The 17,034-nt window shown below is 37.6% G+C and overlaps 1 protein-coding gene across 1 annotated transcript in view; it reads left to right on the forward strand.

Moving 5' to 3' along the window:
* LOC101310491 (serine/threonine-protein kinase TOR-like) overlaps positions 1 to 15,926 on the forward strand; it is a 23,329-nt gene extending 7,403 nt beyond the window's left edge. Inside the window, exons 17-55 of the mRNA XM_004292012.1 lie at positions 429 to 521; positions 631 to 666; positions 1,515 to 1,712; positions 1,795 to 1,957; positions 3,130 to 3,254; positions 3,381 to 3,433; positions 3,856 to 3,979; positions 4,073 to 4,243; positions 4,504 to 4,656; positions 4,770 to 4,922; positions 5,656 to 5,727; positions 5,866 to 6,000; positions 6,074 to 6,135; positions 6,388 to 6,485; positions 7,340 to 7,449; positions 7,526 to 7,699; positions 8,180 to 8,245; positions 8,687 to 8,755; positions 8,895 to 9,005; positions 9,298 to 9,438; positions 9,529 to 9,657; positions 9,762 to 9,927; positions 10,007 to 10,221; positions 10,606 to 10,812; positions 11,798 to 11,911; positions 12,010 to 12,213; positions 12,370 to 12,450; positions 12,753 to 12,827; positions 12,909 to 12,975; positions 13,052 to 13,212; positions 13,334 to 13,507; positions 13,624 to 13,752; positions 13,855 to 13,938; positions 14,118 to 14,179; positions 14,253 to 14,325; positions 14,426 to 14,560; positions 14,877 to 15,050; positions 15,130 to 15,395; positions 15,753 to 15,926. Of these exons, the coding sequence (XP_004292060.1) occupies positions 429 to 521; positions 631 to 666; positions 1,515 to 1,712; positions 1,795 to 1,957; positions 3,130 to 3,254; positions 3,381 to 3,433; positions 3,856 to 3,979; positions 4,073 to 4,243; positions 4,504 to 4,656; positions 4,770 to 4,922; positions 5,656 to 5,727; positions 5,866 to 6,000; positions 6,074 to 6,135; positions 6,388 to 6,485; positions 7,340 to 7,449; positions 7,526 to 7,699; positions 8,180 to 8,245; positions 8,687 to 8,755; positions 8,895 to 9,005; positions 9,298 to 9,438; positions 9,529 to 9,657; positions 9,762 to 9,927; positions 10,007 to 10,221; positions 10,606 to 10,812; positions 11,798 to 11,911; positions 12,010 to 12,213; positions 12,370 to 12,450; positions 12,753 to 12,827; positions 12,909 to 12,975; positions 13,052 to 13,212; positions 13,334 to 13,507; positions 13,624 to 13,752; positions 13,855 to 13,938; positions 14,118 to 14,179; positions 14,253 to 14,325; positions 14,426 to 14,560; positions 14,877 to 15,050; positions 15,130 to 15,395; positions 15,753 to 15,771 (4,842 nt within the window). The 3' untranslated portion in view covers positions 15,772 to 15,926. The remainder of the gene's footprint in view (positions 1 to 428; positions 522 to 630; positions 667 to 1,514; positions 1,713 to 1,794; positions 1,958 to 3,129; positions 3,255 to 3,380; positions 3,434 to 3,855; positions 3,980 to 4,072; positions 4,244 to 4,503; positions 4,657 to 4,769; positions 4,923 to 5,655; positions 5,728 to 5,865; positions 6,001 to 6,073; positions 6,136 to 6,387; positions 6,486 to 7,339; positions 7,450 to 7,525; positions 7,700 to 8,179; positions 8,246 to 8,686; positions 8,756 to 8,894; positions 9,006 to 9,297; positions 9,439 to 9,528; positions 9,658 to 9,761; positions 9,928 to 10,006; positions 10,222 to 10,605; positions 10,813 to 11,797; positions 11,912 to 12,009; positions 12,214 to 12,369; positions 12,451 to 12,752; positions 12,828 to 12,908; positions 12,976 to 13,051; positions 13,213 to 13,333; positions 13,508 to 13,623; positions 13,753 to 13,854; positions 13,939 to 14,117; positions 14,180 to 14,252; positions 14,326 to 14,425; positions 14,561 to 14,876; positions 15,051 to 15,129; positions 15,396 to 15,752) is intronic.
* The last annotated feature ends 1,108 nt before the right edge of the window (positions 15,927 to 17,034 follow it).

Below are 17,034 nucleotides of genomic sequence, written 5' to 3' on the forward strand. Positions count from 1 at the left end.
GACGTCCGCACCGAAGAAACAGTGCGGATGTCTCTCCATTCTCCTCCATCGCCTCCACCCAAGTGGACACCAGAGGCGTCCCCGATCACTTTCTCTTCCCGGCGAGTCCGCCGAATTTCAGTTTGCCCTCGAGATTGACGTTGTCTGAAGTTTTGGGTGGAGGTTGCTGCCCAGACCTTCAAATCGATCTCACCGGAAAGAGAAAGTGATCGGAGATGCTGCTGGTGTCCGCTCGGGTGGAGGAGTGCTGTCGTCGGCGCCGGACAGAGGATAACGGAGGGACGTCCGCACTTTTTCTTCGGTGCGGACGTCCGCTCCATAGCGGGCCTCTATATATATATATGTATGCATATTTTGTACTTCAATATGATCAATGATTTCTATATTATTTTTTTTATATTTATTTTGAGCATTTATTATGGGTACAGGTTGCAATCAATTCTCTCATGCGAATACTTAGGGACCCTTCACTTGGTACTTACCACCTAAAGGTTGTCGGATCACTTATGTTCATATTCAAGGTATTTAGACTTTAGGAACCCCGGACTTCTATTCTTTTTGTAATTTATAGATAAGCATTGTTGTAATTGTTTATGACATCTAATCTTATCTATTTTATTGCGAGATTAGTCAATGGGTATCGGTTGTGTTCCGTACTTACCAAAGGTCAGTGTTAAACATTTCAGTTGTGATTGACTTCTTTATAATTATCCACATGCACACACACTCACAGATTTGTGTGTGAATTCATGCGTATGCATAAAAGTATGTGCTTTATGGTGGACATGTAGTTGTACAAATGTGATCTATTCTATTGATTTGCCTTCTATTTTCTAGTATACAAGATCTTATTAAAACAAGAAAATACGTACAAAGGGGTAAATAAAATCCCACAACTTGAAAATAAAGCCAAATGAAAGATCACAAAATCATAATCAAGCACCAGTCCTAAACAGCTACTATGTCCAGCATAATAGAAGAAAGAAAGGAGTCCTAAAATTTATAGATAGAAAATCCCTTCCAGCTGACTAAAACATCCATTTATAAGATCAAACATATGCCAAGTTTAGTTTTGTTTTTGTTTTTGTTTTTTTTTCGTGAAGTTTATTAGTTACTGATGAAAGCACCTCCCTCATTTAGTAAAACTAGTTGTGGCATGGACAGTTGATGGAAATTGCCCAAGTCTATTATTTTACTGTGTAAGGGAACTGCAACGTTGATAGGAAACATGGGGGGAATTTACTTTAAAACAAGTATAATTCTGGTTTGTTTAAAATTTATGTCATCAAGTTGATGATCTTTTCGTTATTAGACCTGTATAATAGCTCATTAGCTCTATTTATTTTCTAATAGAAACTTGTCCTATTTATGTGAAAAAGAGAAGGACATTATTTCTTGAATTCCTCCGGTTTAGCTAATTGACAGTAGGATACATGTTTACCTTATTAACGATTAGATACCTTCTTTTGAGTTTGGCTTACTTAAATTTGTGTTTTTACCCTTCTTACCTGTAGGTTTTGCCTGACCTTTTCCATATAGTTCGCACATGTGATGATGCTTTGAAGGATTTTATAACATGGAAGCTTGGAACTCTAGTGTCCATTGTGCGTCAGCACATACGGAAATATCTGCATGATTTATTGATTCTAATTTCAGAACTATGGTCAACATTTAGTTTCCCAGCTGGTGGCCGTCCTCAACTTGGCTATCCGGTAAGTTGGTTTTTTCTTTTGGTTACAAATCCCTGGGATTGAGACTATGAGACTTATTGTCACTGCATGTACTCTTTTTCAGGTCCTTCATCTTGTGGAGCAGCTTTGTTTGGCCCTGAACGATGAGTTCAGGACATATCTTCATGATATTCTTCCATGCTGTATCCAAGTTCTAAGTGATGCAGAACGGTGTAACAACTACACTTACGTTCTTGACATCCTCCACACCCTTGAAGTGTTTGGTGGTTAGTACTCCAATCATCTTTGATATTGCTGTTTACATCACTTTCTCCAATTATAAGTTTACTATAACTTATCAGTATGAAATTAGTGTGGTGGCAAGAAGCAGGAAGTGTTATTGGGGTGTATCATGGTTATTTTGTGTGTTTAGTGGATGGGAAATGAATAGTAGGGTCCTTGATGTGCAAACAGTGAGGAGGTTGAGCATTTATGGGGAAGGTTTGTGAGATATTCAACTATGCTTTTGGTGGTTCAACAGAAATGAAGTTTTTTCTGGGTGTTGGTGCTTTCTGGAGAAGCATCTGTGAGAAGCTTCCAGAGGGAGCACTTGACCATGACTGCAAAGGAATACGTGTAGAGAAGAGGAATTGCCTAATAACATGGAAGATTTGTGCAATCACAAGTCAATATAAGAACACTCTAAAAAATTCAGGGATTTATACGCTGAATATCTGGAATTTAAATCCGCGAGTCGGTTTCTTATTCACATGGAAGATATGAGGATACAAAATCCTGAGATCTTCTTACCAACACTTTGCAAAATAGAAATAAGAACCCAAAAGATCTGGCCTGAAAAAGAAAATTAAGAAATGCATGTTCTGAGTTCCCATTATTAGAACAGGTTTGGGATAAGCCTCAAGAAATGCTCATATTGGATTCAGGGTTCTACTTCTGAGCCAAGCTAGAGCGACGGTTAGAGGATTATGGTTCAGGGACTACTTTGATTAACCAAAGCTGCAATCATAGAAGAAGTCTTGATTTCTGATGAGAAAATAGTTATTGAAGCCCTTGCGTTGTTAGTAAACTCCATCTTTTGAAGCTATACAGTTTAACACTTTAATGAATGCGGATTGTTCAATAGATCGATGCTATATGTTGAAGAACTTAAAAACTGATGGTTATGCAAGTTTTATATTATATATCTATGTATTTTTAAACTGATAGATTAAATTATAGCCTTTTCTATTTATTATCTTTTTAGATTGAGAATACAATGAGTTTTAGGCTTTCTGCTTCCGAAGTCAGGGGCATGAGACATTCAACTGCCAAAGGAATTAGATGATTTCCGACTTTAGAGCTCTAAAGGCATTGTATTTGATGTGTTTGTCATCTCATTAATATATACAACTGTTAGATGTGCCTACCTATAAATAATCATTCCAATTCTCAAATGTAGGAACGTTGGATGAACATATGCATCTTCTTCTTCCCGCTCTAATTCGTTTGTTCAAAGTGGATGCTTCAGTGGAAATAAGACGTGCTGCTATAAAAACTCTGACCAAACTCATCCCTCGAGTGCAGGTTGGTATATTTTAATTTTTGTTTTTTCTCTGTAAAGTATTTCAGTTGCTTTTGTATAGTTGTTGACGTCATATTGCTTTTGACATGTCCCTATGATAAAATTTTAATCTTCTATATTCTCTGCAGGTTACTGGTCATATATCTTCTCTTGTGCATCACTTGAAGCTAGTCTTAGATGGGTTCGTTCCTTTTTCCTTGATTCTGATAACACGCTTAAATTTTCGCATCTGCGTTACCAGTCCATCATGCTACTTGATTATATACCTGGTGCATTTCTTGTTCTGAAAAATCTATCATCCAAGAAATTGTCTTCAAGGAGTAACTTATACATTATCTTTTTACTTATAGTTTTATTGTGGATAATATATATACTTTTTAATTTATTGATCATTTTACAACACTGTCTGCATCCTGATGTTGTAGTGAGTTACAATATCTTACTGCTTGCTTCGAGCTGCTTCTAATTTGGTGATAATTTTTTTTTTGAGCAGTATATAGGACCACAGAATTTGCATCTATTTATTTATTTTCCTCTGTAGAGGTAGTTTTTTACGGTTTTTGGTGACAGACATTGTTAACTGTTAAAGCTTTTGCATTACAGGAAGAATGATGACCTCCGGAAGGACACAGTTGATGCGCTTTGTTGTCTAGCATATGCCCTTGGGGAGGATTTCACCATCTTCATTCCATCAATACACAAACTTATATTAAAACATCGCTTACGGGTCTGCTTGATTTTATCCCTTTATTGTTATTATTATAAATGGTGTGATATGTATTCCCTACTTGTGAGTTTAATAATAATTATTTCATTTCAGCACAAGGAATTCGAGGAAATTGAAGCCCGTTTGCAGCGACGTGAACCTTTATGTGTTCCTCAAAGATTAAGTCGACGACTTCCAGAGGTTGTTGCTGACCGTTCAACTGATTTGGAGATTGACCCTTATGATGATGTGGCTGATGTGCAGAAAAAACTTCGAAGTCATCAGGTATATCTCTTGTAATTATGTATCCTGTAATTAGTGCACTATTGTCATACACCTGTTGTCAAATGTGTACGAAAGAAAGAAAAGTTCTCTAGAAAAATGACTGGGGTAGTATGTTGTGAGGTCGTATTTGGAGTTTGGATGTATGAGTAACATGTTGTGCACCGCTTATATCTGGAGCCGTTGCTGTTTCTGCCAGCAATGTTGTGTTTTTACTACAGTTGTCTTTAAGTTGGTTATTTGACTTGTTAAAGTACATGCAGGTCAATGATGGTCGATTACGCACTGCTGGGGAGGCTTCTCAACGCAGTACCAAAGAAGATTGGGCAGAATGGATGAGACACTTTAGTATTGAACTTTTGAAGGAATCTCCTTCTCCTGCACTACGAACCTGTGCAAGGCTTGCACAGTTGCAGGTATATCTTATAATACATACTTGTAGTTCTATCTGCTGTTTCCTTTGGAGCTTTGGTTATTTTGCTTTTGATTCTTTCTAATTTGTTGTCGGTTCTGATTTACTGCTTTGCAGCCTTTTGTTGGGCGGGAGTTGTTTGCAGCTGGATTTGTTAGCTGTTGGTCACAGCTAAACGAGACTAGTCAGAAACAGTTAGTTCGGAGTTTGGAGATGGCATTTTCATCTCCAAATATTCCTCCTGAAATTTTGGCAACACTGCTAAATCTGGTATGTAGATATCTGTTCCTGCTGATGTACACAGTTCAAGATCACTAGTGAACTGAGCTTTAATTTGATGATTGAGCTTGGGATGCTTAAAATTTTGTCATTGCATGATTATGTGTATGGCTTTAGTACTTTTGCGTAAAAGCAGAACTGCTTTTGGAAATGTGTCATTAACATCATACAAATCTGGTATAATCGCTCATGACCAAACTCAACCTATAACTGGTCATAGTAAACATTATATTTGGAATATTACTCCCTGTCAGCAACATTGTCCTTAGGGGGATAAATATTTCCCTACTTTTTTGTCAATAGGTGGATCGAGCTTATTTCTACTTTTGTACTTTTCCACTCGGTCACCAGGTGACTGGATTTTGTGGTCATCCACCCTTTGATTCAATTCAAGAGCTAAGATTAAAACACTTAAAAAAAATCTAATTTCTGAATTTCAACCCTTGACAATAAATCCAAGAGTGACTGACCAGGTGACCGAGTGATCATGACTGTTGTGAGGAACCAATCTGAAGAAATTTTGGGAAGCCCAATCTGAACTGTAGCAATCCAGTGGATTGTACGGACATGTTGTCCTTATTGTAAGTTCCTTTGTTTGGTCTGTCTACAAACAAGGAGGAAGAAACTAAAACATCTCATACACTCCTACTGTATCAAATATGTCTTGCATCACATTGCAACGTTGTTCATCTTTACTGATTTGTTGAAATAATTGATTCTGAAGGCAGAGTTCATGGAACATGATGAGAAACCTCTTCCTATAGACATTCGTCTACTTGGTGCTCTTGCAGAGAAGGTAGATTTTTTTAGATTTTTTAACTGTGTGGGTGTGTGTAGTTGTGTCAATTTCCGCTATCCCTATTCTTGTGTCGGGTATATATGCAGGTCCAGATTCTTACATATATGTTGTATGTTTGCATTATCTGTACTACAGTGTCGTGCATTTGCAAAGGCCTTGCATTACAAAGAAATGGAATTCGAAGGAGCACGTTCCAAGAAGATGGATGCCAATCCTGTTGCTGTAGTTGAAGTACTTATACATATAAACAACCAGTTACAACAGCATGAGGTAAGTTTTAGTCACTTTCATCTCTTCGTGAACATGTATTGAACCATTTAATTGAAAATTTGTGTTTTGTTAGGCTGCGGTTGGAATATTGACCTATGCTCAACAAAATTTGGATGTTCAACTGAAAGAGTCATGGTAATTTTCATTATTATACACTTTAACACATACGTTGTTTTTATTTGGGTGTTCAACAGAATATAAGTATTAGCCTCAACAAGATTTGGATATTCAACTGAAAATTCCACTCTTTGGGTGCTTTGCATAATTGTATTGTGCCCATCCATGCCATTACTCTTTTTTTTTTTATCTGAATTGAGTGCGACTTCAATCTATCTTCATAAAAATGTTGCGAAACAGTATCACTCATATCTAGTTGTACTTGGTTAGGTACGAGAAGTTGCAGCGGTGGGATGATGCTCTCAAGGCCTACACTGCAAAAGCATCTCAAGCATCAAGTCAACATCTTGTCTTGGATGCTACTTTAGGTTGGTGTTTACCATGGCTCCCTCCCTGTGTGTGTGTGTTAACTGTTAACTATGATCTTTTTGAAGCCGTCAACTTCTACATTTATTTGATTGGTGCAATTTTTGTGGTCTGTCTTACAAGTTTCTACCATATGCAATCATGCTTGAATACAATGTCACTGCTGCTACCTTGTCTCCCAGGATTGGTCATTAGTAGGCTACTGACCTAGGCATCAAATCCAATTTTCGGATTGGTAGAAAACAATGATAAGAAAGCATTATGTATTTTTGCAAGATTATGGAGTTCAGAGTCTTGAGGTCGGTAGACTTGAGGAATAGTTATCTAAACAGTTGTTCCTCTTGTGGTTTTCTTAGCTGTAATAAAATTCAACATCTATCTCCAAAAATATAAATATAACAGAAAGGAAATGAATGGTTGATCCCAAAATAAGTATATCATTTATTTCCAACTTGGTAGTTCAAAGGTGATGGGATAAGATGACTAGAATTCCGCCAAAATAGCCTAGACCAAAAAGAGATCTTGAGACACTACAGATTGACAATAAGGTTAGAGGGAATAGTGTTCGAAGTCTTGGGTAACTGAAGCTGAAAGTGCAGACCAGAAGCTAATTCTATCCCAAACATTTTGACACACGACACTGGGAAATTTTCAAATCTTTTCTTATTCTGCCCCCACCCAAATAGCTAAAAAGACTTCCAACAATCTACAATCCCAGAAGGTTTTTGCCTTCACTGCAATTGATAAGTCAAATAAGTGTCAAGTGGTTGAAACTAAAGTTTTATCTGAAGAATCTAGTGTCAGTAGCATTTTTGCACTAGTTGGTTAATACGATTTGTATTCGTTGCTTCTGTAGGCCGTATGCGATGCCTTGCTGCCTTGGCTAGATGGGAAGAGCTTAACAACCTGTTTAAGGAATATTGGACCCCAGCTGAGCCTGCTGCTCGACTGGAAATGGCCCCAATGGTTAGTATGTTGTTAAATGCGCACATGTGCTCCTTTCTTCTCCAGTTTTTTAATGCTAAACATTTGATTCTGCTAGGCTGCAAGTGCTGCTTGGAATATGGGAGAGTGGGATCAAATGGCCGAATATGTGTCTCGATTGGATGATGGTGATGAAACCAAACTTAGGGGCTTGGGGAACACTGCTGCTAGTGGGGATGGAAGCAGTAATGGCACATTCTTTAGAGCTGTTTTGTTAGTTCGAAGAGGAAAGGTATAATTATATTTGGTCATTTGTTTACTTTGATTAAGAAAAGTAGGTTCTTAGGTTTATAAAATATCCAAACCAGTGTTATATAGTATTCTTGATCTAACGTGAATGTACAAATATTTCCCAAAATCTGTTTTCAAATATTTAAATCATGAATGTTTATATTTAAGTATGCTGACATATATTCATGTATAAGGAAAAACCTCTTTTCAGTAAGCTTTTCATTGCAAGTTATATTCAATTGCTCTATTCTTGTATGTGTAATAATTTTATTTTCTGAAGGCCACTTCAATCGTACGTATACAATTATATCAATGTTTTGTGTCGCTGAACTTAGGTAGAATTCACAGTTGAGCCGAGAAAATAATGGCAGTTCCATAAAGGATATAAGATGGATTAACTATTAACTGGGGTGCTTGACATTTTTTGATTCATAGGGTTTGTTATCTGCTCATATTGTTTTCTATTTCTTTTGAACCTCAGTATGATGAAGCACGCGAGTATGTTGAGAGAGCTAGGAAATGCTTGGCAACAGAGCTTGCTGCTTTGGTGAGTCTACGATCTTTTCTTTAAAACTCTTAAATTTGTGAAAGCTTCTGTCTGTGGTGGTGTTTGAAATTGATCATATTGGTGTCGGATTGAAAACTGAAAATCTAGCTGGTGAATGATGTTGCTCATGTCTGTCCTAATATACTAGTGGGCTTCTTGTGCACTGATTGTGTTTCAGAGTTTTGGGCTCACTAGTGTTGAGAAGCTCGAGTATGCCACTGTAGTATTTTGTTGTAGTTCAAATTCTAAGTTAGGTCTATATAATGTATGCTAAAGGGGATTTGCATGAAATATTGTGGTCTGGCGAAAACAGTTTGTAATTATACATATCAACATTGGTGATGGAGTTAACAATGGCAAAATAGTATCTTGTTACTACAAAAACATTAAACATTTCACATGTTCTTGATATAGCCATCATCCACATCCTTTACTGTGTAGGTTTTGGAGAGCTATGAACGTGCATATATCAATATGGTTCGTGTTCAGCAGCTGTCAGAACTTGAGGAGGTCTGCCCCTTTGGCTTTGCCTCTTTTTTTCATTTCTTTATTTGTATTTTGGGTGGGAAGGACAAGGGTCTCCATTGATTTGGGCTCAATTTGTTTTGATACATATATTTTGAGTTATAATATGATGATCAATTATTAGGTCATCGATTATTGCACACTTCCTCTTGGGAATCCTGTTGCTGAAGGACGACGGGCCCTTATTCGCAATATGTGGAATGAGCGGATACAAGGAGCAAAACGTAATGTTGAGGTATGTTTGCTTTATGCTTTATAGTTAGTAACTCTTACCGTCAAATAATATTTACTTAAAGGCTCCTTATAGTAATACTCTGGTATTTTGGCCTTTTGGGTTTAGGGTGAGTTATATATAGACGGCCCTTCCACGGTTCCACCAAGGGATCCATTTTTTGGGTTTAGGGTACCCTAAACCCTATCCCTAGAAATGGCCCAAAAAAGGGATCCCTTAGTTGGAAGGGCCGTCTGGCTTTACGTTCATGAGCTAGATTCTATACCTCTTACTTGTTTTGTACTTGAATATTCAGGTATGGCAGGCACTTTTAGCAGTGAGAGCACTTGTTCTGCCTCCTTCTGAAGATGTTGATACTTGGCTAAAGTTTGCTACCCTCTGTCGGAAAAATGGGCGAATTAGTCAGGCCAGATCTACTTTAGTCAAACTCTTACAGGTTGGTGCTGCATAGTTCTCCATGGATGTTAGATTTGCGTGTACTCTCATATTTCTTTCTTTACATTAACTTTGTTTTTAATTGCTTTAGTATGACCCTGAGACATCTCATGAAAGCTTGCGATACCATGGGCCTCCGCAAGTGATGCTTGCATATTTGAAATACCAATGGTCACTTGGAGAAGAAGTTAAACGCAAGGAAGCTTTTTCTAGGCTGCAGGTTGGGAATATTTTTCTTCATGTTGAAGCACCAATGAGAAATAGTTGTGCTTTAACTACCTTCCTTTCTAACCTCTTAATGTACTTGGCTGTGACATGGTTCAGAATTTGGCAATGGAGCTCTCAACTTTACCTAGTATTGAATCAGTTACACCAACTGGCTTAATGAGCTGTAGTACTCCAAGTGTCCCACTTATTGCCCGTGTGTATCTCAAACTTGGAGCCTGGAATTGGGCTCTTTCTCCTGGATTGGATGATGATTCTGTACAAGGTAATTCTACTCTTTTGAGTTGCAGATTGTCAATAGATGTTTCCTACCTTCTTTTATCGACTAATTTTAACTTTTGCAGAAATTCTTGTTGCCTTCCGAAATGCAACTCAATGTGCAAATAAATGGGCAAAGGCATGGCACACATGGGCATTGTTCAATACAGCTGTTATGTCACTTTATACTGTCAGAGGGTATGCAAGTGCTGCTTCCCAGTTTGTTGTTGCAGCCGTCACTGGATATTTTCACTCAATTGCTTGTTCAGCAAATACTAAAGGCGTTGATGATAGCTTACAGGTAAAGTGCCCTTTATCGAAGGTGTTTCAGACCTACCTCTTAGTCTGCTTCATTTCGAGTATTTTGCATATCTTTATACTGCTCTAAAGAACAATGCTTTTCATTTGATTTGAAAACGCACATTTTTCAGTAAAATTTTTTCTCTGAGCAAAGGAATGGATCTACAAAGAAAAAAAAAGGTTACCTGGATAATTTTGTACTTGGAAACTTACTTGGATACAGTAGGATACCGCATGCTCGGAGTAACATACGTTTCTTTTATGGAAATCAATGTTGTGCATTTGTATTTCCAGATAGGTGTAAATGTATGATTTACATATCACACATCACCACCTGTATATTCTACCATGTCATTTCAAGGTTTTTCTTTTTTATCTGCTTCAGGATATTCTTCGTCTTCTTACATTGTGGTTCAACCACGGAGCTACTGCAGAAGTTCAAATGGCGCTACAAAAAGGGTTTGCACATGTTAATATTAATACATGGCTGGTGGTTTTACCCCAAATAATTGCCAGGATACATTCTAATAATCATGCTGTACGGGAACTCATACAGTCGCTCTTGGTGCGAATTGGACAAAGTCATCCACAGGTATGCTTTGGATGTCTGTTATTTGTACTGAATGAAAATATAAAGATATGAATTTGGTTATTAGTTATGTTTTTTTTATTTTTTCTTTTACTTAATTTTTTAGAGGACTTGTTTCTGTTCTATCCGTGTGTTTATGTGTTAGAACTAGCATGCCAGAAAGGAGACAACAAAGAATGTTTTGTGAAACTGCAGGAGAGAGATCTCATATTTTTTGTTTGTTTTTACTTTCTTAATCGTCCCATCATAGCACAAAGTTATTCATTTCTCTGAGTCTGGTGAATCATTCTGGTCTCCGAGCCAACAAAAAGGCAATTCGTCTTTGCCTGTGTTGGCTTATATGTGGATTTTTCAATTGGAAAGGAGTAATAAGTTCTTTAAAGACAAGGGGAGAGATTTAGACAAGATGTATTTCGTATCTCTTTGTATGGTTTTGAAATTGATATGGGTTGTTTCTTTGTGTAATTCATCTTTATCTGGGCAGTAATTGGTTGAACCTAGTTTGGTACTTGTATGTTGTATCATGATGCTTGCAAGTCTGATTTTGATGCTCTTCTCATCCGAATCTGTGGTTACCAGAAGTGTCTTCTTATTAGAAAAACTAGAAAAAAAAAAAAAAAAACAAGCATATACTTTGATGTTTTCTTTTTTCATACTGTCCCAACAGTTTTGGTTTTGAAATGATGCAACTCTTGATTGGCATTCCACTCTCAATATCATCAGTCTATTTGAGTTCTATCCCTTTTGTTTTATTTTTTCTTAGCACATAATTCGGGTTTCATTTGACTACATGGTATCACCTGAAAGTGGGCTGTGTCATTCGTATCTAGTTATAATTTCTTCATTTGTCCAATTTCATGTTGCATGCAATAGCAGCAAGATCTCCGCTTTAAATTCCTTTTACACCATCTCACAGCGACAATAAGTACCTTTAGCTTATCTGATTTAGACTTGCACATTTCGTCTACTAACTGAATTCCTTCCGCAGGCTCTTATGTACCCTCTCCTAGTAGCATGTAAATCAATAAGTCCTTTACGCAGAGCTGCCGCTGAAGAAGTGGTTGACAAAGTTCGACAGCATAGTGGTGTACTTGTGGATCAGGTGAAAGAATAGTTGAATCTGTTTCTGTTATATGTTTGATTTTTTTCCCTCCACAAAAATAAAAAGCAACGGACTTACAGATAGTTTCGTATCTACAGGCACAACTAGTTTCAACGGAACTTATCCGGGTCGCGATCCTCTGGCATGAAACGTGGCATGAGGCTCTGGAAGAAGCTAGTCGTCTGTATTTTGGTGAACATAACATTGAGGGCATGCTAAAAGTATTGGAGCCATTGCATGTTTCCCTCGAGGAAGGGGCTATGAGGAATAATACTACAATAAAGGAGACAACATTCATTGAGGTAGCTTCAGTACTTGTGGGGACCCTGAACTTCAGATTATTATTTTTGAAAGAGACCAAAACAAGAGCTTGGAAACCTTCCTAAATTACACTATTCTTTCACTTTGGTGTGATATCAGTCCTCTACTTTTTAATATAACACCTTTTTTGATCTCAGGCCTATCGTCATGAATTGCTGGAGGCCTATGAATGTTGCATGAAATATAAGAGAACTGGAAAAGATGCTGAGCTTACACAGGTATGAAAATTTTAGTAGGACAATATGTTCGTTTGTCCCATAAACCTAAAGAAACTGTATGTGAAAACATATAAAAATCTTGGAACACAGAAGTCCTTATACTTTATTGTAAAAGTCCATGTTGTATTGTAAAAACTACAATATGATATATTGGATCTCATTAAATTGTTCCCAAGGAATTTTTCCACGAATGAAATGGGTCTTTGCATAAGTCATGTGTAATCTACTACTGATATAGTTTTTCTTAATATTTCTCTTGCCGTAATGTTTGGGGCTAATGATTTAGTTTATCGCTCAATTAGGCATGGGATCTTTACTATCATGTATTCAGACGAATAGATAAGCAGCTGCAAAGTCTTACTACTCTGGACTTGGAGGTATTTATATCTTTTCAGCCATTCAGTTGAACTTATTGCATTATAAATATATGTGCTCTGAGATATCTTCGCATATGACAGTCTGTCTCGCCAGAGTTGTTAGAATGTCGTGATTTAGAGCTGGCTGTTCCTGGTACCTATCGAGCAGGTATTAACACAGTTGCATTCGAGCAAAAAATATGGTTTTCGACCTAAGTCACTAAATATATAATTTCCTGATGCAGAATCTCCGGTGGTGACAATTGCATCATTTGCACGGCAGCTTGTTGTCATAACATCCAAACAGCGACCAAGGAAATTAACAATTCATGGGAGTGATGGTGAGGATTATGCCTTCTTGCTGAAGGGACATGAAGACTTGCGCCAAGATGAACGCGTCATGCAGGTACTCTCTTCATCTTACCTCAGTAAATGCTTTTAAAATTTTCCTTTATACAGCTTCAAAAATATTTATTTCTGTAATCTTTGTTCATTATACTAATTCTGAGATGTTTCCATTCTCTTAGCTTTTTGGTTTGGTGAACACGCTACTGGAGAATTCTAGAAAAACTCAAGAGAAGGATCTGTCCATTCAACGATATTCTGTCATTCCTTTATCACCAAACAGTGGACTGATTGGTTGGGTCCCAAATTGTGACACCCTTCACCATCTCATTAGGGAGTACAGGGATGCCAGAAAGGTTAGTTATCTCCCCTCTCTCTCTCATAGGATTCCAATGTTATATCTGGTGGCTGGATGCATAGATTTCATAGTTGGCTGTAAGATTTCCGTATTCTAAATGCTTCATTGTTTCAGATCACTCTTAATCAAGAACACAAATATATGCTCAGTTTTGCTCCGGATTATGATCATTTGCCGCTCATAGCTAAAGTGGAAGTATTTGAGTATGCCCTGCACAATACAGAGGGAAATGACCTTTCAAGGGTATGATTCTTATGAAATGCATAATTTTTCCGATATATTCATCAGTATGTTTCTTCAATACCTTGAGGTTGCTGGGAAGATGACTAGAGCTACTTTTGATAGGTTCTTTGGCTTAAAAGTCGCACTTCAGAGGTATGGCTGGAGAGGAGGACAAACTACACGAGAAGTTTGGCGGTCATGAGCATGGTATGTATTTTCCTTGTACTACCTTATATATTTCTGCCTTACATTTGTTGTTGGATTTAAACAAATTTATTAGTTCCTTAACCTTAATAAAATGGATCTGAAAGCCATCTGATTGGTAAAACTTCTACTTGTCATAGTAAATATTTATTGATTAAACCTCTCTCTCCATCTCTCTACAGGTCGGTTACCTTCTTGGCCTTGGTGATCGTCATCCAAGCAATCTTATGCTGCACCGTTCTAGGTTAGTACAGTTGGTAATTAAGCAGTTCTCATTATTGGATATTACTTTTGGCATCTCATATGCTATTGTACAGTGGGAAGATCTTGCACATCGACTTTGGGGATTGCTTTGAAGCATCTATGAACCGCGAAAAGTTTCCTGAGAAGGTAATGTGGTTGCATTCCAAGTGTCATGTTTGATTTCTTACATTTATTTCATTATACAATATTTTTCTTGTGTGTATATTTACATGTTTACTTTTTACAGGTCCCCTTTCGATTGACTAGAATGCTTGTGAAAGCAATGGAGGTTAGTGGTATAGAGGGCAACTTCCGTTCAACTTGTGAAAATGTCATGCAAGTTCTGCGAACACATAAAGATAGTGTTATGGCTATGATGGAGGTACAAACGACCAGATTTTTCGCTATATTATTTTACTTCATTGGAACTTTAATTTGAAGTTTATGACTCAGTATTGAGTTATTGACTATGGATACTAATTGGGTAATCAGAATAATACTTTTGTGGATGAGAAGTATTTACAAAACTGTAAACAATTATATCAGGGCAATGATGTCAATAAATAGGCAATTCCTTTCTAGCCCAATTATTGTAGCAGTCATTTATTGACTTGCACAGAAGTAACTTTGAATGTCAAAATAATCAGCCTTCCTGATGTGGGTGGCTGGAGCTAATTCGTAGGTTTATCTGTATTCAGGCCTTTGTTCATGATCCTCTCATCAACTGGCGTCTCTTCAACTTCAATGAAGTTCCACAAGTGGCTACATTAGCAAATAGTCATGCTCCTCCTGTTGTGGAGGCCGAAGAACCAACTCCAGCTAGAGAGCTTCTCCAACCTCAACGTGGTGCTCGTGAAAGGGAACTTCTTCAGGTATGTCAGAAATCTTTCATGTTAGGTACTTCAAAATGACAGTCTTATGTAAGCTTAATGCTAATTGCAATCTATGTAGGCTGTTAATCAACTTGGTGATGCTAATGAGGTCTTGAATGAGCGCGCTGTTGTTGTAATGGCTCGGATGAGTAATAAGCTTACTGGGCGTGATTTTTCCACCAGTTCTTCCGTATCATCTAGTTCTATTCAGCATGTTGTAGACCACAGCACGCTGATTTCTGGAGATTCTCGAGAAGTTGATCATGGTTTATCTGTTAAGCTGCAAGTTCAAAAGTTGATTGGCCAGGCGACATCTCATGAAAATTTGTGCCAGAATTATGTCGGGTAAGAAACTGAGCAAATTTTCTCCTCATGCCAAAATCAAGGTTTTCCTGCATGTCCATATAGTAAATGAGTTAAAATAGGTATGAAAGAGACCTGCAATGAGCTTAGTCCTCGGCTTCTTTGAGGGATGTTTTGGTACTAAAAGCTCAGTCTGGCAAGGTTATCAATCGCTGGACAAGCAATAGTGACTATTAGATTTATCGGTCAAGAGTGCTTGGAAACAAATATTAGATGCCAAGCTGATCTCCATTTATCTTAATTAAACATTACAAAACTGATGTCCATTGCTTTTATTTTATTTATTTTTGCTAGAGAACTGATGTCCGTTGCTAATCACTGCTATCATGCTTCTTTCAGGTGGTGTCCTTTTTGGTAAGCTGCAGACGAATGTACATAAACCTGTACATATTAGTGAGCTACAACAAGACCTTGTCGTATATGGATCCAATCATAGACTAGTGTGTATAAGGTAGTTGACTAGTTCTTGATTGGAACCGGACCTCTTACCAGTAGTTCTACATCAGTACATATGTAAAAAACAATGTAAAGACTAGGAGGCATCTTTTGTAAAAAAAAAATATTTTAGCCCAGGAGGTTAGGAGGGGAATTGGATTAGCATTAATAGGTCAGTGGTTTGATCCCCCAATGTAACAAACGTTATCTATTGAATCTAAGTGGCGAAATATTTGTTTTTGTTGTTGGTGCTTTAAACAAATGAATAACAAAGTAATTCGGAGTATGATCCGTAGAGTTGTACGAGCAACTCATCCTAAATTTCTGTGTCATGCGAATACGAAGCTCCTGGAGACGAGTTATGCCTTGGAATGAAAGATAATTCTGCGGAAAGAAAAAGGAGCTGAATCCCGTTTAGCTACCGGCAGTTGGCATCCCGTGTCGATGTATAGTACTCTTTCTTAGGAAGCTGAGAATTCATAGGAAACCAATGGATAATGGCAACTCGTTACTACTAGCAATGACTTCCTCTTTCACATACATCAAAGGCTAAGCTAGAAAAGACAGATATGGCTCGTCTCACTCTTATTCACTTGCGGGATTACGAAAAAGACATTGAATTAAACACAGAAATACAGTATCATGTTTGTGACAATGAATTGAAGTTTGTGGCATTTCCCATTCCACCTTCGGTTTGCACAAACGGTCCCATTCTGATCTTTTTTGCCTCTCCCTTGTCACCCCAGCAGAACTTTGCTAAGGATTTGATGCATGGCAGAACACAGGTGTTTAGGTAGTTCGAACACATTCATCACATAATTAGGGATTGATTGAAGCACAACTTTGATGAGTATGTCCTAAAAACCCTCCAACTCTGTACTCTCTTGTCCAACTTCTCTTGAAGGTAACCAAAAGCTTCCTCCTTGGAGTAGCTAATTTCCAGTGGTAAACCTAAATATTTTTCGTGTTTTTCCACTCTACATACACCCAAGCAATCGGCTAACTCGAGCTGCTCATCTTCATGTACGTTATTGCTGAAATAAACACAGCTTTTTTGGAAATTGGTTTCCTGTCCTTATGCCTCTTCATACCGGAGTTATATTTCCTTCATAACCCCACACTCAGCTTCATGAGCTCTGAAGAAAACAAATGAATCATCAGCATAAAAAGAGAAGAGATGGTTGAT

Source organism: Fragaria vesca, linkage group LG2 (genome assembly GCF_000184155.1).
Source record: "Fragaria vesca subsp. vesca linkage group LG2, FraVesHawaii_1.0, whole genome shotgun sequence".
NCBI lineage: Eukaryota > Viridiplantae > Streptophyta > Magnoliopsida > Rosales > Rosaceae > Fragaria > Fragaria vesca.